Below are 24,659 nucleotides of genomic sequence, written 5' to 3'. Positions count from 1 at the left end.
GGCACTTGTACTTTACTCAAGTATAAGCCACTTTACACATATAACCCACTCCAAATATTGTACATTTTACTCCACTACATTCATTTGACAGCTTTAGTCACTTGTTACTTAAAATTGTACATTAAAAAAAACAAATGATAAACTTTATAAAATAAAATGCATTGTTAAAGATAAAATCAGTGTTTCCCAACCTTTTTGGCCTGTTACCCCTTCTTAAAAAAGTGGTATGTATTTGTGGTGCCTAGCAGTGCCACTAAAGAGATATTTTCCCTCTAAACATCTCAGATTATTTTGTTTAATTCATTGTTGAGGCACTAACAAGTTAAATTCTCTAATATTTTAACAGAAAATGAAAAGATTAGAGAAAAGAAAACTTATCTTTGTTCCTATCCCAATTTTCTGCAAAACCCTAACCCTTTTAATACTTTAAGTAACTTAAGCTGACAATATGTATTAACCTTTACTTAAGTAGGATTTTAAAAGCAGGACTTTTACTTGTAATGGAGTATTTTACACTGTTGTGTTGGATCTGAGTACTTCTTGCATTACTGTTATTGAGCAACATGCCATATTTGGATGAAAGGTAGTTGGCTCTCCACCAATATAAGGTTGAGATCTTCTGTCTCTCTGGGTGTCTTCTTGGTCTGTTGTTGCTGTCCTGTAACCAGCCATGATCCTCCAGACTGCTGTGCTCAGCGTCCTCCTCTGCTCTGCCCAGAGTTTCACCGTACAGGTAAGCATCAACAGACACCTTTATATTAATACGGTCAGAAAGAGAATGTTTCTAAAAGATAATTGGTGAATTGCAAAAGAAAAGAAAACAAAAAGGATTTTGTCTTTCATTTTATACTTTTAGTTTTTACATTGTATTCCATTGTGGTTCCACAAAGAAATGCATATGTTCATCCAATAGCAGCCTCTGAAATTGAAGTCTGCAGGAATTCAACTGACTATCTGAATTTACACAGAAGATAATATTTAATTCAGACAAGATCACAGAGGCATCATATCAATTCAGTTGCATTTGACAAACCTTTTTAATTCTGCATCCTATCACAGGCTTCATTCGAAAAGAGTGATGAATCCTCTGGTAAGACATGCCTACATTTCATAAAGTAAAATGTATTTGCTTGATGTAAATATATAGTGTTAATGTAAATATATAGCAATTAATTAAGTTAAATCAAATTACATGAACTAACTGTTTCTATTCCACAGGCAACACCATTGAGGATGATGATTTCAGTGTCTCCACACTGTTAGAGAAGGCAAATGCCAATCTGGGTATGTTCATCTCCACTGCAGCTGATTTGTGTTATGAAGAACAGATTTAGTAAAATATGATAAAACCTCATCTTTGGTGAAATTGTCATTCCAGCAGCAAATGCAAAGAACAAGACAATCATTTTACATCTAAACTGAGATTACATAATGCAAGCATTACAGTATATTAGCCTTAAAATATTTGAAACCGTCAGTGGATAAGGAGAGTTTATGCTTGAGTAAAAAGATGAAAACTTTTCCTCAACCATAATCATGTCATTTTACAGGAAAGGACCTTGATGAACCTCTGGTGATGTTTGGAGACATAGCAGTGCCAACGGGTCTTGGAAACGCTGACCCCTGCACCGCACGAGGCTGCCTGTGGCCTAAAGCCAGTGATGGCAACGTCTACGTACCTTACCGCATTTCCAACCAGTACTGTAAGTCTCACTAACCATCTAGCTTTTGAAGGCATTACTTTGGTTTTGTGAAAGATGGAAGAGCAAAATATAACGCACCCTTGCTCAGTTCAGTACACTCAGGGGTTTTGCTGCTACGGCCTTAATTCTCTTGGCATGACCGTTAGCTTAAACGCTTAGCTTAAATGACTGATGCATATGTAAAACAGACATTATTGAGTGAGTTTGCAGACTATTGCTATTCTCTAGTGCTACTCATCCGCTATGTTTTAGCATGTGTCAGATCAATATTCAAATACAATGTGCCATAATCTCTAATGGCTAGAAGTGTTGCACAAATCTTAAACAACAAATCTTTAAACTGAAGCTACTGAACTCAATAATAACTACCAACAAACTGGACATACAACTGAACCAAAGACAGTCATCGGTGCTGAACAACATGTCGATATGTGGTGCGTTTGAACGATGATCCGTTCATTTACTTTTGTATGTACTGAGTTGCATTTACATAGTTAGTGACTACAAATCTTTGAACTGAACGAAATGATTCAGATCAGCAAAGTGATTTCTTATTTACATCTCTAGTAGTTGCCCCATTTTTACTACAGTGGCTACTGTTCAGCATAAATTACACAGTCCCCTTTTAAAACAGTGGCAGAACGAATCACTTTCTGCCCATCAAGATTAAGACAATAAAACCAACTACACAGATAATAAGTGTTTGTTTTTTTTTCTGTTAAGCCCGCAGAGAGAGAGACGTCATCATTCGAGGTCTGCGGTCGTTTGCTCAGTCCACCTGCGTCCGCTTCACCCCCGTGAATAGACAGAGGGACTTTGTGGACATCCAGTCTCGCTCAGGGTATGGACCACACAATGCACTATACCACATTCACATGCCTGAATGCACTCAGAGACCCTGTTTACACCTATGGTCTTACACCGGAGTTTGTCAACAAACATGGTGTGTCTAAGGACATGATGTGGGATATTCTTGAGGGAATGCTAAGGCTCTTTTATGGTTTGATAGTTTTATCAACTGCTCTGTTTCAGGTGTTACTCATTTGTCGGGCGTCGTGGTAGCGGCCAGATAGTGTCACTGAGTCGCCAGGGGTGTGTTTACCACCAGATCGTCCAACATGAGCTGCTCCACGCCTTGGGCTTCAACCATGAACAGACTCGCTCTGACAGGGACCGGCATGTTCGAATCCTCCTCCAGAACGTCATTCGTGGTGGGTTACGTTACAATCAAAGTCTTGACCGACAATTTGAAAAAGATTTTCATTATGTAGAATATGACTATGACTTTAATAATGCTTTTCCAAAAAAAAAAAAAAAAAAAAAAAAAAAAAAAACAGGGTACTGCAATTAATACAGCTGACCTTTACTACCTACAAATAAATGACTCAACCTCATGAATGAGCAACCATTTGTACAGAAATAGTGACATATGTAGTTCCTGCAGATATAGCTATTCATGCTTTTCACTTACTGCACTTTTCAGCCATTTTGACTGTCAAACTGTAATCAAACAGATATCAAATATGAATGACTTGTGTGATTCCCCTGCAGGACAGGAGCACAACTTCAGGAGGATTCGGACAAATAACCTTGGCACTCCCTATGACTACAGCTCTGTCATGCACTATGGAAGGTAGGTCTCATAGTTCACTCACTGAACAGTATAATGATGCAAATCATTAATATTAAGTCATGTAATTATAACATGACAAACCATTTTTAAAGGACAGGTTGACATTTTTTCAAGTCTGTATTAAAACAATAGTCACATACCCATATGTATGTTGCAAGAGTTACTGGACATTTTCCTTCATTCTTACTCTCCTTACTAGCCATGAAGAGATCCCCTCCTACTGCAATTCCAATGAAAGAGCTGAGGGAAAATACACACATATATATATACACTTACAATAATTTAATTCAAAATTTTGTACTAAAATGACTACAAATTTGGAAGCTTGCTACTCCATTGATTTGTCCATCAGACTGTTGAAGCCTCTTGTTAGCTTCAGATGAACTTTAAAATGCATTTACGCAGGGAGCAAGGCCTGAGGATTTTGTACCTCATCACTTGCATTATATATTATTATATCACCTTAGAGGGGGATCTCTTCATGGCCAGTATGGACAAGAGGAATGATTGCAGCATGCAAATATTTCTATTTCTATGTACATATGGGCATGTGAATATTGTTTTAAGACAGGCTTGAAAAAAAAAAGTGAACTCGACCTTTAAGTGCCTGCTAAAACTTTTGCTACTGCTCCAATGCCGTTTTAAAAAACTTAGAATTAAAAAAAAATTAAAATTAAATTAAAGATATTATCAACTTAATTCATTTTTTGGCCAATGGAGGCAGCACAACAAGCTGTAAACACAAATGACATAAGATCACCTTGTGAAGTTGTTGTGGTGAACATGATGAACACACATCCAGCAGACGTGGAGTGACATCAGCATTTGGATGTCCAATACTCTGTACTTAACTCTGGTTTGGACTCTCCAACTTATGAGAGAAATATTGCATCCTGCTCTTCAACAGCTAAATATGTTCAATGTTCATCAGCTAGACTAGCTGATGAAGAGCTTACATTAATCAAGTAGACACAGCACTTAACCAAATGAATGCTAATAGTGCTCTATGTCTGCTAGATGTGTGTATAGACATGTTCGTCAGACCAACTTTATAAAGTGATGATATGTCAGATTACGTTATATTATTATGTTTTCAGCTTATTGTTGAGTTTTCTGCCCCCAAGTGGTGAAAAGATTCTGAATGCACCTCCCATACTGTACATCAGTAGTCACTCAGCTCTACAGGAATGAACTAGTGGTTCCTATTGAACAAGATTTGAGCAGTTATGAAAACAGAAAATTGTTATAGGTGTGCATTTTAAACTCATCTTCACTACTGTCTGTTTGCACCACAGGTATGCCTTCTCTAGGAACAGGGAGCCAACCATTGTTCCCATCCCCAACAGCAATGTAGCCATTGGCAGGGCTGTCCAGATGAGTCGTGTTGACATCCTGCGGGTGAACCGTCTTTATCGCTGCAGTAGGTAACTTTTGCCCAATTTTTAGCCTGTTACTACTTAGTTTTCTATCTGTGTTCCTTCTGTATATTCCCTCTGAACTACAGACCTTCTCACCTTTCTACTCATCCTCACCTTCCTACCTACTAACCCACTAGCCTACCCACCTACCAACTGTACTCTCATCATACTACTGTATCTATCTCCCTACTGCCAAAATGGACAGACTAGTGAATAGACATATGCATGTTCACTTTGCAGCAGTACTTTTAAGAAATGAAGCAACTTTTTCAGATTTTGCTGTCTTTTTAAAATCAATTTCAGATTCAACCAGGCCTAACGTGGAACCTTTGGAAGGAAACGAATTCCTCTAGAAAAGAAAGTAAGTGTCTGTGCACACCATCATCAATGAGATATAAAGTAAACATATTATTTTGTGGTCAGATGGAGGTTTTCATCTTTACTATTTACTGTACTTTGTTTTATTATGAAATCATAGAACTGTAGCCAAAGGACTTTAATGTTTTACTGGTTTTACTGTATGTATACGCTAGAGTGTGCGCACATATGCATGTTATCGTTATTTTTAACATCTTCAATTGTTTTTTCAACAGGAGGCAAATCATGCAGCTTCTCACCTACAAGCACCACCAATAATGCATCTTCTGCTTCATGAATGTGCTTAATAAAATTCAGATTTGATTTAATTTAGCAAAATATGATATTGATTTCATTAGCTTCAAAAGTATTGGCAACGCAGTTGTCCAGAGACAACAACACAAGTTTTACATATACTCTATGTGTATAACTGCTTGTGCACTTGATGGAATATTAATAATGAATAAAAATGCATTTTCAGATATCGCATATCATGTCAGCCTGTTTCTGTTTGATCCAAATGAGATACTTACCTGTAAAGATTCGACAAAGAAAATGTACATTGTTAATTAACAGGTGAAGATAGGACTATAACATTAAATCTAATATGTACATGATACAATGCAAAGTTATTTAATGTAATGTAGAAGCAGCACTGCTAGCAGCTGTGTTTTAGTACTGAGGCGGCAACAGATATTGAATTCATTCCTTCAAATTAATTGTTGGCGTATAACATCTGTTACATCAGTAATGCTGGCCAGACACTACAGATTTAACCTGATTTGAACCCCAAATTGGTCTCCCCGACTAATTAAAGAATAAGGATGAATCTTCCCCAGATCTGCTGTCATTCAACGTTTAGTTTGAGGGGGGTCAAGATACCTTATTTAATTAGATTTCCTCGGGTCAGAAATTTTGGTCTTGCAGTTTGAACAGTTCCTCTATCTGATTTCCCACATGACTGCTGTCAAAAGACCTTCTATAGACTGTAATCAACATGATTTTAATATTACTGAAGCAGAAATAAAACAGACCATCATGTTATCCACATCTTCTAGTCAGCTGCTACTCCATATTTTCCTTCTTGCTTTCAGTTCAAAGTAAAATTGCGCAAAGTCACACTGGTTTTCTCTTTTTTGTCAACATTGAGGACGCAGCCATCTTGTTAGAATAAAACTTGGTCGGAATTGTCAATGAACAAAACCGGCTGGGTGTTTAGTTTTCAGCACCCATGTTGTGACTGAATCTTAACATTTTGATCATAGAAGTCACATGACATTAGGCTGTGAAGAGAATGCAGTTTAAAAAGTGTAGTGTTAACACAACATTCAAAATGAATGAAAATGATGTGCAGCCGAACGTTATTGCAGTGAAACATAAACAGTGATAAAAACTGAATTCAGATTTGTAATATAACCTATGCAGGTTATCAGCAGTGTTCACATTTTTAGTGATTTGTTGGCCTTGGACAGGCTGCAGTGAAGCTGTTGGATAAACACACACAGGTGTTAACACTGTAGCATATACTGTACTTGATAACCCTTTTTTTCTGGTCAGACTCAGTACGCTGAATATGTCTACTAACACACATGTGGGACATATGGAATTAAAAAAGACATTAAAAAAAACAATAAATTGGTAAAAACATGTGAATCTGATATCATAGCAGTGTTAATTAACTCCTGTTGGCTAGAGCAACCAAAGCAACCTCTTTATAGTGTTGTGTGTCTTTGGAATCAAAATGCTGCTGAAGTCATTCTAAATTAATCAATCACCTTGCTAGTTTGCCAGCTATGTAGGTAGCATGTGCAGCCTCATTAAGCTAAAGTCAATGTTGAGTTTCTGTGTCTGTGTAGCAGCAGCTAGACTGTTGACTCAGAATTACGTTGACATGATTGTTGCGCAAGCTAACAGGAGCTAAATGGCTGGATCCGGCTGGAGTTGTTAAGCTTTCTATCTTAAGAGGAAGGCTGAAAGGTGAGTAGGAAGTGATAAGTCACGGTCATGAAAAAATGACACGAATTGCAGAAAAAACATCATTAGGCTACAAAATACAAACTTTTGAAAAAGGGCATTTTTTTTACTTTAAAAAGAACTTCAAAGAAAATGAAAATCACCTTTTTGAAATATATTTCAAAAAGGTTTTTGTGTAATTATGTATTTGTAATAACCTTTTAAAAATAATATTGAACCCCTTGGGACTCCAGGAACGTTCTTATTCTGAAAAGGTATAGGTGCAGATAAAATAAAAAAAACACTTATAAAATATACTATCCTCTACAATAGCTGTGCAATAAATGGGCTAATACATTTGTGTAAAGAAAAGCTATTCAACTCTAACAACTGTAGCAATTTGTAGTGGTTTTGTAATAGACTGCATTAGAATAAAAAAAAATGCTCCTCTATGTTTTCCATTGTCTTTTTCTATGAAGTGGACAGGTGTTGCTTTTATTTTGTTCACCTATGCAGGTGTTTTACTCTAAGTTCATTATTATTATTAAAGCACAGACATATGATTCAATATAGAATTAATTAATATATAAAACACCAGAGGTCAAATTAATGGTGTATGTAAATTACAATTTGTTAAACTTTTCAATCTTGAATGCAAACCATGGAAATAGAACATGTTTTTAACATATGAAATCCGTGTGTTCTGTACAGTATGTATGTATGATGGAAAGTGAAACAAGTGTCCTTTTCCCACCAATTACAGAATGGAGGTGTTTCTTTACATCGTGTGACTGATAAGCCTGTGAGTTCAGCTGATTCTTTGGGTTTCTCTGTACTCAGATAAACCATATTTGGGCTTTCCCACACAGTTGAACATGTATAAAAACCTGGAGCCAAACCTCAGCTGCACATATCAGATTCAAGGTGAGGTCAGCTGCAAATGTCTGCAGCAGAATGTAACAGAAACGTGTGCACTTTCCCTCAGTGTATTTAGATTTAGCTGTATGTTTTTTGGTTCAAATATTGTTCATTGCCCTGTTGAAGCTGTAGCTGATTCCTGTCAGTGTCTCGTAGGTCTGTTAGGATGGCTCGTATGTCTGTGTTCAGGTTCTCAGCTCTGGCTCTGCTGCTGCTGTCTGCCTGCTGTTGGGCTGACAATCAGGTAGGATCATACTGTAAGAGGAACAATTGACAATGACAACAAAGTGTCATATTTGGTCCTTTGTCATACTGTATCATACTTCTAGATGTTATAAATTGCATGTTTAACCTTTGTCACAGTCACAAACATGAGATGCTCCCCATGTCATATCATGTATGAAGTCTATCATTTGCTCCATATTCACAATTCTAGGAAATTCATTTAAGCATTTATTCACACCTCAATTGAGTTTTTGCTTACCAATGAATAAAAATAGGTCATTTTTGTGGCACAAACCAGATTTACATATGCATGTACAGAAGGACGGAGGCTTTTTCACCAGCAACTGCAGGAAGTTTTCCTCACAGTTGGTGATTTGACCATGTGGATATATTTCTGTGTTTACATGATACTGTATAAGCTAAAACATGTATCTCAGCTTGTTTGCTTTATAACTCAGACAGTTTTAATGTGTCACTTTAAGACTCAGTATTTGGTTCTTTGGCTGAAGAGTTTTATTAGCTTTTAGCTGTTATTTCATGTCACGTGTTTCTATTAATTTCTAATACATGTTTGTTTTTTTCTTCTCTAATCCCACCCTGAACCTGCAGGCAGGTATGTAATCTATTCTAATTGTATTAATATTGTATTGTCCAGTATTGTAACTAATGTATCAAAGTGAAATGGTGTTGTTGATGTCACTGAGCAGAGGACCTTGCAGAGGAGAACTCAGTAGAGTTTTCTGTCTCTGAACTTCTGGAAAGAGCCAACAGTAATCTGAGTGAGTGTGAGCTGCTGCAGTCCCAATGCTCTTCTTCTTCTTCTAAATATTATCAGTAGCAGCTCAACAGGTTTTAAACTGGCTGTTTGATGTGTTTCAGTCCGTTCCCAAGATGAACCCATCCTGACTGGAGGAGACATCGCCATTGACAGCGAGGCCGAAAGGAACGCTGACCCCTGCACCAGCCGAGGCTGCATGTGGGGCAAGTTTACTGATGGGAAGGTCTACATTCCTTATTACATCACCAATCACTTCTGTAAGTGTCAGATATAGCCTAGTATCAAATATATACTCAGACTCTTAAAGCATTCTGTAATGACTTTCTCTGGCTGTTAGCATTTTTCAGACTTTCTTTTTCAGATCCTCATCATGAGGTTTAGCTTTACTTGGTCGACTGGTCATACAGTAGATTATGTTGGCTAATGTTAGCAAAAAAAACCCGACAATTTGCTGATTTTATAACTCCTCTCTCTCGTGTTCTCTTGTAACACTATGTTTTACCATTTACCATTATCCAGTAGTTGTTATTTGTGGCCACAGTGGTCATTGTTTAGCAAAAGTCATTTGGCCTTGCTTTAACAGATGATGTCAGGAGATGCTTCTACTCGTTTTCACTGATCAGGAATTTATTTCCTCTGTGGCAGCAAAACACATGAACCATCTGAAACTCCTGTAAGTTAAACTGGACTCACTAAACAGTCTGAGGGATGACTAACTCTAAAACACTAGAAACCAGAAACTTACTAGCCTAGCAACAATGAGGCTACAAACAGAGTGTAATGTGTAAGTGTAAGAGTGTAGTGTAATGCAACACTCTCTGTAGGGGCTGCTGTTACACCAGTACTCTCTCCATTCAAAAAGAATATCTGCTGTTGTGAATATGTAATTGTCTTGAATATAATACAAATGTATTAATGTAATTTCTGGAATAGAAATACTGTCATATACTGGGGACAGTATGGTACAGTACTCTGTTTTTCTTGTGCTGTGAGACAGTAAAAAGCTAAATGATGTGTGGTGTCATCCTGCCAGCCTCTCGTGAGAAGGCCATCATCACCCGTGGACTGGAGTCCTTCTCTTCCTTCTCCTGTATCCGCTTCAGGCCCAGCAGAAGCACTGACCGTGACTGGCTGAGCATTGAGTCCCAGAACGGGTAGGAAACCGACACCAATGAACAGTTTGAGTTGAAAGCTTTTGCCAGTGCTCTTCAACTTTTCTCTGATCCTGTCCAGCTGCTACTCCTACGTTGGCCGTCGTGGTGGTAAGCAAGTGGTGTCTCTGGCCCGTAGTGGATGCCTTTACCATGGCACCGTCCAACACGAGCTGCTCCACGCTCTGGGATTCAACCATGAACAGACCCGCACTGACAGGGACAACCACATCAGAGTCCTGCTGCAAAACGTCCAGTCTGGTAATGGAGCTCTACACTCAAATAGATTCATTTTCACAAAAAGGCCACATATACACTGATAATGCAACCCTTTAGTCATACAAGAACATTGATATTGGACAATTCTGAAAAACCCCAAATTATGTTTTGTGAGAACTTTTTTTTATTTAAATGTTTGTTTGTTTTATTGTTTATTTATTTTATTTAAAAATATTGGACAATCCTGAAAAACCCGAAATTACATTTAGTGTCAACTCTTTCTAATTAGTAAGTGTTAACATGCTTACATGCTAAACTAAGATGGTGAACATGGTAAACCGTCTTTTGCTAACATATCCACACATTTACTTAAGCAAAATGTTGAATGCAGAACTTTTACTGAATGGATTTTTTTACACTGTGGTTTTGTGGTGTGATGCAACCCTGTCTGATTTGAGACAAAAAACCAAAAAACCAGAAGAAATGAAATGGTTCAAACTAGTGTTGAAAGATGTTTGACAAGACCGAGTTCCTCAAGTACTTTCTTTCATCTCCACAAAATATACTCATGGTTAAAAAAAAAAAGAAGCTGTAAGTCTGTAAGTATGGTGACTTCCTGGTGCCTCCTAGTGGACAAATAGATCCTGAACAGCATAATGAATGGGGAAATACAACTTGTAAAGGGGTTTGACTGAATTCAAACGAAACACAGATGAACTTGTGTGTTTCTCTTAGGAATGGAGCACAACTTCAGGAAGATTGCCACCCTCAACCAGGGCACTTCCTATGATTACAACTCTGTCATGCAGTACCACAGGTGAGAACAACTGGGTTTAACCATGAATATCCAGCACACACACACATGTTCACTCTCTGTGTGTTGTGTGTGCAGGATGTGTTGTGGTACAGCCTAACTGCTGTGTGTTGTGCCATAGGTACGCCTTCTCCAAGAACAACCAGCCCACCATGGTCCCCATCCCTAACTCCAACGTGAACTTTGGTAACGCTAAGGAGATGAGCAAAAATGACATCGTCAGACTCAACACGCTCTACAAGTGCTGTGAGTGTCCACCTGAGCACATTAAGAATATAACACACAGGCATATACACACTGATTGTCTATAGTATGTATTTCATTCTTTGCCATTAAGCTCAGTTTTAACCTGATCCCAACACTGTGCTGTTCACTGTTACAGAGGAAGCTTGTTCACACATGCTGACAGAAAGATCAGAGAGAAGATTGTCTCCTCATCCTCACCGCACAACAGAAGCTGCAGACCTGAACTCACCAGCACAACACTCAATCGTCATACAATAAACTTACTTTGACTACATTCTGTCATTGGATCCTTTTTGTGTGTTTTTCTTCCAAGTTAACTAAACTTAGCATTCATTTATGCATTTATTCAGAACAAACAGCAGTTTGCTTTTCTAGTATAATGTCATATGTAATGGTGACATTATAATGTCCCACAGTTTTAGACTTAATATTAATAGGAACTTAGATTAACTTGAAATTAGAAGGTCCTATGCAGGAATTGGCTGTGCTCTTCTTGATCACAGTCATAATAATAAAGTAACCCACACTGGGTGGACTTGCAGGATTCTGTTAGGGAAGCAAGTGAAAACAGGTCCAGTGATAAAAGACAATATGGCAAACGGTGGGACATGTAGCCAGCGGGTATCAAGGGTTGGTTACCAACCAGAAAAGACTTTTTCAAAATCATTTAAGTTTTTTTATTTTTTTACCAAGGTGAAATTTAACAAGAAATCATCAGTCTATGTAGCATCTCAGAAAGGGACAATGAGTGATCATAAAAAAGCACGTCTCCTAGTGCAGTTCACTTAATAAAGGAACTTCTCTTACAACTTTTCTAAATGGTGACTAAAACCTTATAATTGAAAATAAAAATATTCTGGATAGCACATGCAATAATTCATATGTACAATAGATGTCTATGCTTTCTTGGAAAGTTTCACATTCATTAGCCATGAATCATTTAAACCAAGCCAAAATGAAAACTGCCTCTGGTACCTTTTGGCAGCTTTCTTTAATTCCTTTAAATAATGTGTGTATATATATATGTATGTATATATATATATATATATATATATATATATGAGTGATCATAAAAAAGCATTATAAAAAAGCATAAAAACCATTATATATATATATATAATGGTTTCTCTAGTTTCCTATTTTATATTGTGTTTCACTGTTTAATGCAGTTATAGAACTCAGTCAATTATTTTATTGACTTATATATTTCCATTTACTTGTTATTATTAATTTCCTAACTATCCCCGCACTTTTATGTTCTGTTACTGTTGTAACTGTTTTAGGCTACTTTGAATTCTCTCAATAAATGGGGAGAAACAGTTGGATAGGCAGGTCAAGTAGAGTTTAAGTGTGTAAACACTAGATTAAAGTTTCAAGAAGTTTATTGTCACTCCAGTTATACAAGTACAATTATGTGAAATACTTTGGCTTGGAGGCTCCATTACAGTAAAAACAGTAAATAAATATGTATAAAAAAAGACAAACAAAATATAAAAAGCAATAAAAATATATAAATACTGTATATATATTTTGAAATATATATAGGCCTACATTTTTAAACAATGTAAGGTTGCACGTACTATCATTGGTCAGAATATTGCAGAGGTTAGATTGCATTTCGTGTGTGTGTGTGCGCGTGTGTGCGTGCGTCTGCGCGTGCGCGTGTGTGTATGTGTGCGCGTGTGTGTATGTATGTTATTTAGTAGTCTTATGGCTTGAGTGAAAAACTTCCCCTCGCTAGATGGCGCCACTGTTGTAACGAGATCAAATATGAACGCTTATCGAGCCCTCAGAAAGAAGAAGGGAAGAAGAACTAGAGAAGAACTTCCTGTCTGTCCTGTCTTACCAAAAATGGCGGACACGTGTGGCCAAGTGTTACTGGGATCAGGGCTCACCGTCCTCTCCCACCCTTTGATGTACATCAAAGTCCTGGTTCAGGTAAGACGGGAAGTGCTGGTGGAGACGCCGTGAAGGTTTAGGACCAGGAACTGCTGCACTGACTGTCAGTTAGCTACACAATGAGAAGGGAGCTGCCAAACTCCGTTGAAAATATCGCAGTTAAATGTTGCTTCGCTTATCTGTAAATGGACGTGTGGTGCAGAGCATGACTTCGGGACTGTCATGAATCATTAGCACGGACTATTTAATTCGGTATGCATCTAATTAACATAGCAGCAACTGTTCCCGATAACAGTATCAATTACATGATGTGTCCGTCTGTTGTCCCTGTGACCTTCTGCTGCCAAAACAAGCGGCTGGGGTTAGGACTTATAGGTTATGGTTGTAGTTAGGCGTAGCAGAGATAACTGTGTAGGGTTTAGGTAAGCTTGGGATCAGGTTAAGCACCTCAGAGGACCACTGCTCAGGGTTAGGGATAAGGTTGGGTCAGGTTAAGGTTAGTGGAAACACATATCAACGGGGGAACAGACTTCGACACAACACCGGCGCCCTTTGGCCCTCTAAACAGCTTGGAAGCTACACTACCGGTTTGCTAACTAGCTGATGTCAATGTTAATTATTTACCCCGTCAACTTGTCTTAGCTTTAAAGTTGTTTTTGTAAACAAATTTAAGTTGAGCTCAGAGATGATTTTGCACCGTATGAAGACGATAAAATGAGAACAGTTGACACATTACATGAAAGAGTGAAGCCAAAATGACAACAAGTTGACTGACTGTGTCAAAAAGAAAACAGGAAGTGTATGAGAGTTTCTGAGACATAATTAAAGTGCCCACGAAAAGCAGTAAAAGATGTTTATCACTTTATTATTCTTGTGTGTGTTGACAGGTAGGACATGAGCCACTGCCTCCCTCACTGGGCAGAAACCTGTTTGGCAGACAAGTCTACCAGCTGCCGGGACTGTTTGCTTATGGTGAGTGTGTCTCTCCAGACTGAGCCTTTTTCACAAATGACATCCAGAACATTGATTTCAGTGCTCATAAGAGGGCAGGGAAAGATGTTAATTTAATATCTCCCAGTAATTTTGTGCTGCTGTGTTTTTTTTGTTGTTTTGTTTTTTTTCATTAATGTGACAACATTCAATTGAGACTTGAACTGTGTTATAAGTGTTATGGAAATATTTCTATGTTTGGATTCTGCTCTGACTTTTACAACAAAAGTGACTGTGTTTGTTCAAACGTGAGGTCGCGCATTTAGGAAACGAGGTGCATGTCTGAAAGGGGCTTTAGTTGCGTTATGTAGAACTAAGGGCTGTCAGCCGACTACATCCCACCTTTTACGGAGTCAGATGCAGTTTTGCTTTTCCCTCAAGCAGACTCAAATTTGTGATGTTTGTGAAAATGTGTCAGCTCCCTCACTGCTTGTCAGGAGGAATCTGTGGCTCCAAAGACTAAATATTTGTACTTAAAGATCACCACAACACATGTGTATAATTATCACTTTAAAATCCTTAAAATTGCATCTATTTGTCCTCCCTCATTAAAAATTCTAGAACCTATGAATATGCAAATGTATTTAAATTCAAAAGTTTAATTGCTGGAAACAAGATGCCTCCTACTTCACTGTAAAGCAATGTTTTCACCCCTGCCCTGCATGTTTTAGATGTTTCCCTGCTCCAACACACCTGACACACATCAAGCGCTGCAGACACCTGATAACCACCCATTCATTCGAACCAGTTGTGTTGGAGCAAGGAAACATCTGAAACATGCATGGCAGGGCTGCTCCAGGACCAGGATTGAAAAACACTGCTGTAAAGTCCATTATTAGTCTATGTGCTCTGGAGGCTTCAAGAGTCCACATCACACTTTTATATAGTTGAATATTGGACCATGATTGACTCCAAACTAGTTGTGGTGCTGCGCCTTAAAAAAAAATTGTGCACATACATCATTCTGCACAGTGAAGCTCAAACATCCAACTGTAGGAACAACAAGAGAAAGTCCAGTTAAGTCTCTTGAGTTATAGTTATGTTAAGGAATCAAAGAAACTCTGAGGCCATTTTTTTGCATTTTTCTAAGGCTTTGAAAAGTGACAAAATCTGAAAGTTATTATGATGAGATCATGGATAGTAAATTAAAGTTTTTACTTTAGTCTGCAATAGTGTGAGATCTCAAATATTAAAGGATGTTTGTTTTTTTGAAAATGACATAACTGTGGTTTCTTAAGACATCTTTTTTATTTTATAAGCATCATGCCTCTTTTTAAAATGTCACGTATGACTTATTCTGCCATCTGTTGTTTCTTTTTTTTTTTTTTTTGTTAAATGTCTCAGCAAAACACATCATCAAGATTGATGGGAAAGCGGGTCTCTTCAAAGGGCTTGGTCCAAGGCTGTGTGCCGGCACCATCGGGACTGTCGTGCACAGCAAAGTTGTGCAGGTAAGTCTGGATAGACTTAGTGCACCTGGGGCCCAGCGCCATGAGGATTTTTGTGTTTAAGCTTTATGTGTATATATAGAAAAATAGCCAGTATAAATTTAGGCTATTTGCATAGTTGTATGCTTGGGCTGCGCCGTTAATAGTACTGAGCAGAAGGACAGAACACGTCAGTTTGTTCGGTGTCTTAGCCTGCTTGCTTTTCGTGGTCGTAAATTAACATCACCGACCTATCTGCATGGGTTGCTGTGGTAACGACGTAGGTGTCAGTAACTACGCACACTAATGACGCGGCTTTCCAATGCAGAAGTATGAGAAATAGAGATCTGTTATCTAACCCTCCAAACAGTCGTTGTGTCAAGTTGTGGTGCAGAACTCCTCCGTTGACTGACTCTGCTCAGCTGCTCTGACGCACTACGCCGTCGTGTGTCTCGTTGTGAGCGACACAACAGAGCGTCCGGACTGAGACGCATCTGTAGACTTTCTAAAATCAATCTGGATTCAATCTGGATATACAAAAAAAAACAGATTTAGGCTGACAGTCTGAACAAGGCCATAGTTACACTCTCTACTCGGTGCTGGAAAAAATGCAGGTCTAGACTGTTAAGAAGCTGAACTTATTATGTACACATGCTGTTTCACTATCAGCTGTTGTGTACATGGCAAAAGAATTGTACTCAGATAGTATCAATATTGTCTTACAACAGCAACAATCAGTTTCTCCTCCACAACAAAAAGATTCAATATGAAAACCTTGAACAAGTCTGGCAACAGTGTATGTGTAACCACTTACTAGTACTGACTGAATTCTTACCCTGTTTTGCACACACAGCAAAAGATGTCATAAGAGCAAATTTCTGACTTGTGAAAGTTCACACTTTCCACGTGCCTCTAATATGCAACCGGTGTGCACATAGTGAGTAGATCTGTCATAACTGCATTGTATTCTCTGTTTTCAACAGTCTGCTGACCAGTATTATTGACTGACTATTGGCTCATATGTGGACCAATACGTAACAAGACTTTGCTGCACAGAAATACTAAAGATATGTTTTTTGTTTATTTAGAAACAGTGTCACCAGAGAGTTGTGACTTGCTTGTACGTTGCTCTACGTTCACTGTTCACAACCTGCTGGATACAGCTGGCTTGGGCGCCTTTTAAATCTAGATTTATATGAGCCCACCCAGACATACACAGTAATGTGTGTCTCATATGGTTTCTCCACAAAAAAAGTATAATTACCATGTAAAAATATTTAAAAGGACATCTGTTCCTTCTCCCTCATTAACAATCCTAGAATCTATGAATATACAAACATGTCTCATCTCACAAGTTTAACTGCTGTTGTGGTGGATCTGAGGGACTGCGAGGTTTGGGAGGGGGAGAGGATGTTGTGACTAGTTGTGATGTCACAAATCCTGCTCATAGACCCACCCTTTAAAATTAGATTTTCAGACAGAGAAATTTCATCTGCAGCAGATGAATATGAAAACAAACATCATTCTGCACAGTGAAGCTCCAACATCCAACTGAAGAAACACACACACACACATATATATATGATAAGAAATGCATATTACTGTCTGGTGTGAATGGGTTATACACATTGGTCTTGACTTCATGTTACTGAACCTAACAAGTCTTTTATGCACATGTGCAGTTTTGTAATGTTTACCTTTACTTTCTTACAGAAATGTCAGGAACAAGGCACACCTCAGGTAAGAGTTTGGATATATTATAGATTAGATATCATCAGGATGTTGTGATGTACATTAATACAGTACATTTGTTTCTGACTTTTGATGCTCACCGAAAACACAGAAAATACACTCAGCAAGTCACATACAGCTAAAAGCTTTCACAGACTGCTGAAGGCTAATTTGATGTAAAAAGTCACATCAGTGTGCAATGGTTGAAACACATCTTTGCAACAGTGAATCAGGAAAAACAAGTTAAAGTATGATCTTAACTATCGGCAAACAGACTCTGAAACATCAAGTCAATATTTGAATAATCTTTGTGCAGCCTGCTGTAGGCTGTGTGAAGGCCTTCCTAGTGGAACACACAGTAGAGGATATTTTGTAGGCTGTGACGCAGCTTTACATGTATATGAGCTGAGATGTGTGATACAGACACCAACAGTTGTCATTCAGTGTGTTTTCATTTTGGAAATGTTTGTTTGTTGTTGCCAGTTGTTGGTGGCTGGAGTTGTGTAAGACTGAAACATATTCAGGAATGTAAAAGCAGCTTAGAGAAACTGTTGGCCAGCCCACCGACTGTCAAAGGTGACTCATACACTACTGTTCTTTTCCCAGAGGCCCTTTGCAACAGCAGGCACTTTTCTAGGAAACAAGGAACTGTTATAGGAACTCAAGAACATTCCAGCACTAAACCACAGGAACTTAGTTTCAGTTTTGTTTCCTGGGCTGTGGTTCTTCTTCCTGCTCCTGAATGTGTGTTTACTGCATTCATTTAAATTGCAAACAGGCACCATTTTTTCATGTTGGGATGAACATTTCCTGCACTTATAGACTATGTGGTCAAAGATTGTGATATTTGATTTTGTCTATATCGCCCAACCCTAGCTGCAACTAATGATTATTTTCATTATCGATTAATTTAATGGATTAATTGTTTGGTCTATAAAGTGGGCGAAAATCGTGAAAAATATCAATCACAGTTTCTCAGAGCCCAAGATGACATCTTTGAGAACCCAAAGATATTCATTTTACTGTCATAGAAGACTAAAGAAACAGAAAATGTTCACATTTGAGAGGCTGGAATCAGAGAATCTGGGCTCAAAATATCAATTGATTATCAGAATAGTTGTTGATTAAGTTAATAGTTGACAACGTATCATTAAATCATTGCAGCTCTAGTTTAAACTATGTAGTCTGCTGTCTAAGTAGTTAGACTAAAGATGGAGTGGGTTCAGTGTATGCCAGAGACAAAACTTAATTGTTAATTGTTTCAATATGTAGTAAAACATTGAGGTTTTGGAGACAGTAATCCCCCGTGAGTCAGCTGCTTCAGTCTCCCTTTCCACCAACCTACATCTTCATCTTATTTCCAACCTTTATTCAAGTCACGCCATTCTCTTCATGTCTCACAACAGTAAATGGCAAAGTGTTGTTGTGTTCTCACTTGAAAATTGCTTTCCACTATCAGTCTAATTTACCTGATGTTAGCGGTTCTTCAGATGTGATGAAACAAACAGGAATGCAGCAATTTGGTGAAAATGATGGATAATTGTGAGGTTTGTCTGGTCTGTCCAGGTACTGGGCGGCCAGCAGAAGGCTGTGGAGGGCTCCCTACAGCACGTTGTTAACGAGGTAAGACACTGCCAGAGGCCAGAAAACAGTGATATTTGTCACTTTTTAATTACTCTAGAACATATTGTGCATATGTGCAGCCCAGACAGTACAGTGTAGAAAGCTCACAATTTATTATAACTTCAAGTCCAAAGAAAAACCATCACTGTGGTGAACATGCCCGAGTCCAAGAGGAATAATGTTATTTAAATAGTTAATGAACGTACAGTTGAATTTCAATATTCCATTAAATAATAGTTACAACAATGTTTGTGTATGCTGTCAATTATAGTTCTTAGAAATAAAGGAAATGTATAAAGAAAGAAAACAAATCTTTCTTATTCAATTCTTATAAAGAAAGAAAATTGGAATCAGCAAGTCAGACTTTGCAAAAATCGGAATCTGAATTGGCCAAGAACATTGCAGTCAGCGCCAATAAAGCAGAATTTGAATTGAATATATGTAATGGGTATGTCCACTCAAATCTATGATATCAGAGATATGCTGGTATCTATACTCTTCTATGATGTTTCATACAGTTGATCGTTTTCTGTCTCCACAGACAACCAAAGAGATGATTGCTCGTTCCTGTGCCACCATCGTCACACATCCCTTTCATGGTACGTCATCGATGTCTGCAGCTGCTCAAACCTTTTGATAGCTTTAACTCTAGCTAGCATGTGATACCTCCAGAGGTCGTTCTAGAGATTTCAAATGGTTTGAATGTTTTGGATCTGTGTGATACTAGTCTGCAAGTATGTTTTCTCTGACTTGTTTTTCAGTGATTACTTTGCGATGTATGGTCCAATTTATTGGGAGAGAAGCAAAATATGGGTAAAGTTTTAATGTCATAGTCATAAATGTCAATGATAATAAACATGAGAATTGTAAAACTTTAAAAAAAAAAATCCTTTTCTGTTGTTGTCAGTGGGGTCTTTGACTCCATCGTCACCGTCTACAGAGAAGAAGGCATACTGGGCTTCTTTGCGTAAGTTTAACTCTTCTTTTTTCTCTCTCTCTCTCTCTCAGGTTTTCGGTGTATTGCCTTGATGGTCAACTTTTAATAATTTTGGTTTCAGCACGATCAGTTTAAGAGTGCAGTATGATTTGGTTATTATAGATACATTGTACTGATGTACAGCACCACCTTCCCATTCCCTTAAATGAGCGTCTAGACTTTTGACTGGTACTGATGTATTTTAAAGGTGCAGTGTGTAGAATTTAGTGATATCTAGCAGGACGGACTTGGCAGAAATGGAATATAATATTCATAGGTATGTGTTAATTAGAGTATAATCCCATGAAAATAAGAATTGTTGTGTTTTCATTATGAATGAATGAGGGAGCGGGTCCTCTTCCACGGAGCCCGTCATGTTGCACCGCCATGTTTCTACAGTAGCCCAGAACAAACAAACCAAACACTGACTCTAGAGAGGGCCTTTCACATTTTCTCGAGTTTCCTTGGCCACTGTAGGTTCTCCTGCACACTTGAAAGGTGTCTGCAATCTGCAACCTCACCACTAGATGGCACTAAATCTTACACACTGGTCCTTAAAGCCACAAACGTGGGCGAAAAGTAATTTGTATGTGTAATATTGGATTGCATCAAACTTAAAGTGCATACACACCAAATCCGTTGATGGATATCAAGCCGACGGATCCCGTTCATGTTTTATGTAGAGCAGGAGATCTATCCGTGCAGTGCATGATAGATACAGCACGGCGAGTTGACGGACCGACCGTCATATCTGAATTTACATAATTACGACTCAGCTTCAACTTAATGCAAATGAGCTCAACACAGCCAGCTCATTTCTCTCCTCAAAACATACTTTAGTGTACTGTTTAGCTGTAAAACGAGATTATACGTAACTCGGCCGCCATGTTGAAAACAGTAGAGCGAAAACCGAACACTGCCCAACTCACAGTACGTCGCCCACCAGTCAGAGAGTTCAGTGGTCCGCTGCGTCCAGATGCATCCCAGCTAGACTCTGGTGGGTCTGCACCATTAAACGTGCTTGTAATAAATTGTCCACTGTTTGGAGAAAGTGGGAAAGCTCTAAGAGGCCATAAACAAACAAACGTTGAGTGCATGGGTAGAGAGAGAGAGAGATTTTCACTAATTAAATATACAAAGTCTAATGATGAGAAGTGGTTTAGTGCTGATTGACACCTTGATGAGTAGAGTATTACTTTTGTATGATGCTGCGGTCTATATGCTGATTATTTGTCTTCCTCATATTCAAGATGTTTTAATCAGAAACGATATTGTCTTCTTCTTTCCAGTGGTTTGATCCCTCGCCTGCTCGGTGACGTCCTGTCTCTGTGGATTTGTAACCTGCTGGCTCACGTCATCAATACATACGCCATCGATGACTCGGTATGCTTCTTCTTTTATGCCTCTAAGTCCAGTTAAGGGTTCTGTTATCTGTTTAGTTTGGTTTAAGGACTTAGGTGCTCTGAAATACTCGTGCGAGGCAGCTTGTGTACAAGGCCGTAGAGGAGAGTAAACACATCTCTCAAATTCTGAAATAGTATTTACACACCAACCCACAAACATTTACACATTCTTTACACCTGTTAAATGCTCCAACACTGGACTCCCATTCAGTTTCAGTCATGCAAAATACTGTCATGACCACTTTATTGGAACAGGGAAAAATCTAGAAACATATAGAAACATAGTAACAATGACAATACAGTTAACTGTACCATAAGTTACTGTAGTTAGATCATTATGCATGGACAGGAATATCAATGTTTCATAAATCATACATTCAGCTAATAAAAACATTTAGTCTGTTAGCGTACATGAGGAGACACGTATGAATATTTGGGGTATTGTTGTGTTTTGCTTCAGAGAAGTGAACAGCATTAACACAGTCATGTCTTCTTGTGCACAGATGAGTCACACAGGAGAAATCAAGAACTGCTCTCAGGCTGTGACGGGGGTGAGTGTGACAGTCTGCATCACTTACACCACAATCTGTCCCGTCTTGTCTGTAGCTTATTGCTCACGTCACGTTCTTCCTCTGCTCTCTCCTCCAGTTCTTCGCCAGTATGCTCACATACCCTTTTGTTTTGGTGTCAAACCTCATGGCTGTCAATAACTGCGGGTGAGTTGGCAGGTAATTTACTGTTGCAAAATCGTCACGTCATATCAAGCACACTCATATTTCTCTTGATCGCTCCCCAGGCTCGCTGGAGGCCTGCCGCCCTATGCATCAGTATATCCCACCTGGGTGGACTGCTGGAGGCATCTAAGCAGAGAGGTAAATACATCACACGTCTGACTCCACTTGAAGACTTCTGTCTAACAGCTGTATGGCTAGTTAGCGTTCAAAGAAGGTTTATATATTCCTGATTCACATCTGACAGACGTATGAGTTACATTTTCACCAGTAACCACGTGAGCTTTTATGTCCATCAGTGCAATTGTGCAGCATTTATTGCTTTGATGTAATGATAAAATTAAGAATTAATTCATTTTAATATGGAGAGAGCCACTAGCACGATCAACCAACCGTGTATTATTAGCAAACAGAAACTTCTCGTGTTTTCACTTGGCGACATAAGACACAGTGTGTGTTCATGCTATCACACTTTCTTAAAATCTCACACACAACAGCACTAAATGAGACTGGACCCTGGATTAAACTGGATTTAAAATAAAGACAAAAGTGTGAACCAGAAATCTAGTTTGAGTAAAGTTGGAGTTACATCTGACATTAACAGTCTATCAACGTGTGCAGACTGGACAGATGGAAACCTTTTTCCTCTCTAAAACAAACTGTCACTCGTTAAAATCTTTCTACTTTATTAGTTTCATTCATCAGATCTAGAGCTTGAACAGTGTCATCAGTGGCAGCACTTCACTGTAATTACATGAACTATTTCTGTGCAGCACTTCAGACAATGTCAACTTGATTTTTGGAGGATTTAATAGGTGATGCTTGTGGTTTGAAGAAGCATGTAGCATTAGTGGAGGGACTTTGGAGTGTTTTGAAGTGCTTGTGGGAATCTTGTGAATAAGTCAAATCAAGTTTTAGTTAGTTTTCACACCAGTTACAAACAGAACAATTCCAAGATGCACTGAAGGATGGTGACCGTAGCCTGTTTATCAAGCTTCTCAGAGCAGGAAATCACTCCTAACTGGCCAAAACTGTTACATACTAATACATTTTTGGTCCTACTAAAAGTATTTTATCAACTTTATTCATTTTTGAAAGTTGCAACCAGCAGATGGAGCTCAGACAGAGATATTTCTTGAGGAGAGATGTTTTACGAAAGCTTGTTTTGACCAAAAAAAGAAGAACAGACTGAACACATGCTGTCTCTACAGAAGCTATTGTCCTAACAACATGACACTTCATCGTCACGGGGGATCACGCAGCTTTGCAACAGCGATGAATCAAACTTGGCATGACGTCTTCAGTGAGAGCGAACTGATGAATCTCAACTGACCTACCGTCTCTCTCTCCTCTCTTCATTTCAGGGCAACATGAGCAGAGGCAACAGTTTATTTTTCCGGAAGCTTCCAGCAGGAAAGACATACGCGATCGACCAGAAGAGATTTTTTTAAAGCCTCAAGAGAACTGAGCTGAACATAGTTGTGATAATAAAAAAAAGGAAAAAAATCAACATTGCCTGATCTGGGGGTTGGAACAGTCTGCACTTGAATATTTTTTTTTTTGTATGCACTTGTTTACTATGAGTTTTTTTTTTTTTTTTCTTAACCTGTCACCATGTAAATTAAAAAAACGCATTAGTTTCCAGTTAATTTCAAGCAGGCTTTGTTTTATTAACAGAAATTTACAATGAGTTGGAGCGTAACGGCTTTTCTCCTTTTTAAAACCCACATGTACAAAAACTACTGAAGAACGGATCATGCTGTCAAACCAGTCTGCATTATGTAAGGACAGACCGATGTGTAAGTGCTCCCCTACCCCATGTTTTTTTTTTTTTTTTCTATAGATTATCAATTGACAATGATTTCCCTTCATCCACGTGATGGGATTCGTTTGTTTGAAAACAGCACTTCAGTCTGCATGTGGTAACGTCTAATAATTCACGTTAATGATCCAGTGGGACCTCTCGTCATGTGGTATTGTCTTGGTGTGTTTAATTATTGTAAAGCTCACTGCTGGGCGTGCGCGTAATGCTAATGAACAGGAGGGGGGAGAGACTGTGGGGGGTTGTGTAGGAGCATGTATGAGTGTACAGAGGCATGCAGAGTAGCCTGAGCTGACCACACTCTCTCTGGCACTCTGAATAGTCAAAAAGGCTTGTATCAACTCATTCTGACTGACCCAAATAAAAACTTGCTTTTTTGACCTTGTCTTTCTTGTAAAGGTGTTTGTGTAGAATTAGAGAAGTATGTGAAGTGATACGTTGCACTTAGGAACACCATCAAACATTAAAGGATCCTGCACACAAGCGTGCTAAGATACAGAGTTTCAAAATAAAGCTGTTAGCAAAGTTTTTCTTATTGTCTCACTCCAAGAAAACAACAATGAAGTGTGTGGAATCATCTTATTCCTCTGTGTCGTAGAGCTCCGTTATTGTCTAAAAACTATTAAAAACACATCATTGAGC

At 38.5% G+C, this 24,659-nt stretch overlaps 3 protein-coding genes across 4 annotated transcripts; all 3 read left to right on the top strand.

The window, feature by feature from the left end:
- Positions 1-624: 624 nt before the first annotated feature.
- Positions 625-5,450, top strand: LOC122983925 (low choriolytic enzyme-like). Of its 2 annotated transcripts, none has more exons than XM_044354161.1 (10): positions 625-733; positions 1,060-1,090; positions 1,219-1,284; positions 1,551-1,703; positions 2,427-2,544; positions 2,736-2,914; positions 3,255-3,336; positions 4,632-4,756; positions 5,058-5,115; positions 5,348-5,450. In XM_044354161.1, exons 1-9 carry the CDS (start codon positions 671-673, stop codon positions 5,105-5,107), a joined length of 867 nt encoding a protein of 288 aa, XP_044210096.1. In that variant the 5' UTR covers positions 625-670; the 3' UTR covers positions 5,108-5,115; positions 5,348-5,450. The 2 variants fall into 2 exon arrangements, with proteins under 2 accessions (XP_044210096.1, XP_044210175.1); XM_044354240.1 differs by having other exon boundaries at positions 4,632-4,760.
- A 2,531-nt stretch (positions 5,451-7,981) lies between these two features.
- Positions 7,982-11,689, top strand: LOC122984046 (hatching enzyme 1.2-like). Its single transcript, XM_044354366.1, has 8 exons — positions 7,982-8,226; positions 8,911-8,986; positions 9,087-9,242; positions 10,019-10,139; positions 10,219-10,397; positions 11,091-11,172; positions 11,291-11,415; positions 11,552-11,689. Coding segments are annotated over exons 1-8 (819 nt in total). The 5' UTR covers positions 7,982-8,148; the 3' UTR covers positions 11,554-11,689.
- A 1,537-nt stretch (positions 11,690-13,226) lies between these two features.
- On the top strand, positions 13,227-24,402 carry mtch2 (mitochondrial carrier homolog 2). The gene is made up of 13 exons (XM_044353617.1): positions 13,227-13,353; positions 14,202-14,286; positions 15,649-15,755; positions 17,445-17,471; positions 19,029-19,085; positions 19,627-19,684; positions 19,847-19,898; positions 19,993-20,052; positions 21,351-21,444; positions 21,968-22,015; positions 22,113-22,180; positions 22,261-22,336; positions 23,560-24,402. Exons 1-13 carry the CDS (start codon positions 13,267-13,269, stop codon positions 23,644-23,646), a joined length of 906 nt encoding a protein of 301 aa, XP_044209552.1. The 5' UTR covers positions 13,227-13,266; the 3' UTR covers positions 23,647-24,402.
- The last annotated feature ends 257 nt before the right edge of the window (positions 24,403-24,659 follow it).

The sequence above is a fragment of the Thunnus albacares genome, chromosome 1 (assembly GCF_914725855.1).
Source record: "Thunnus albacares chromosome 1, fThuAlb1.1, whole genome shotgun sequence".
Classification (NCBI taxonomy): Eukaryota; Metazoa; Chordata; class Actinopteri; order Scombriformes; family Scombridae; genus Thunnus; species Thunnus albacares.
The sequence above is the reverse complement of the archived record's forward strand: the minus strand, read 5'-3'. Positions and strand labels throughout refer to the sequence as shown.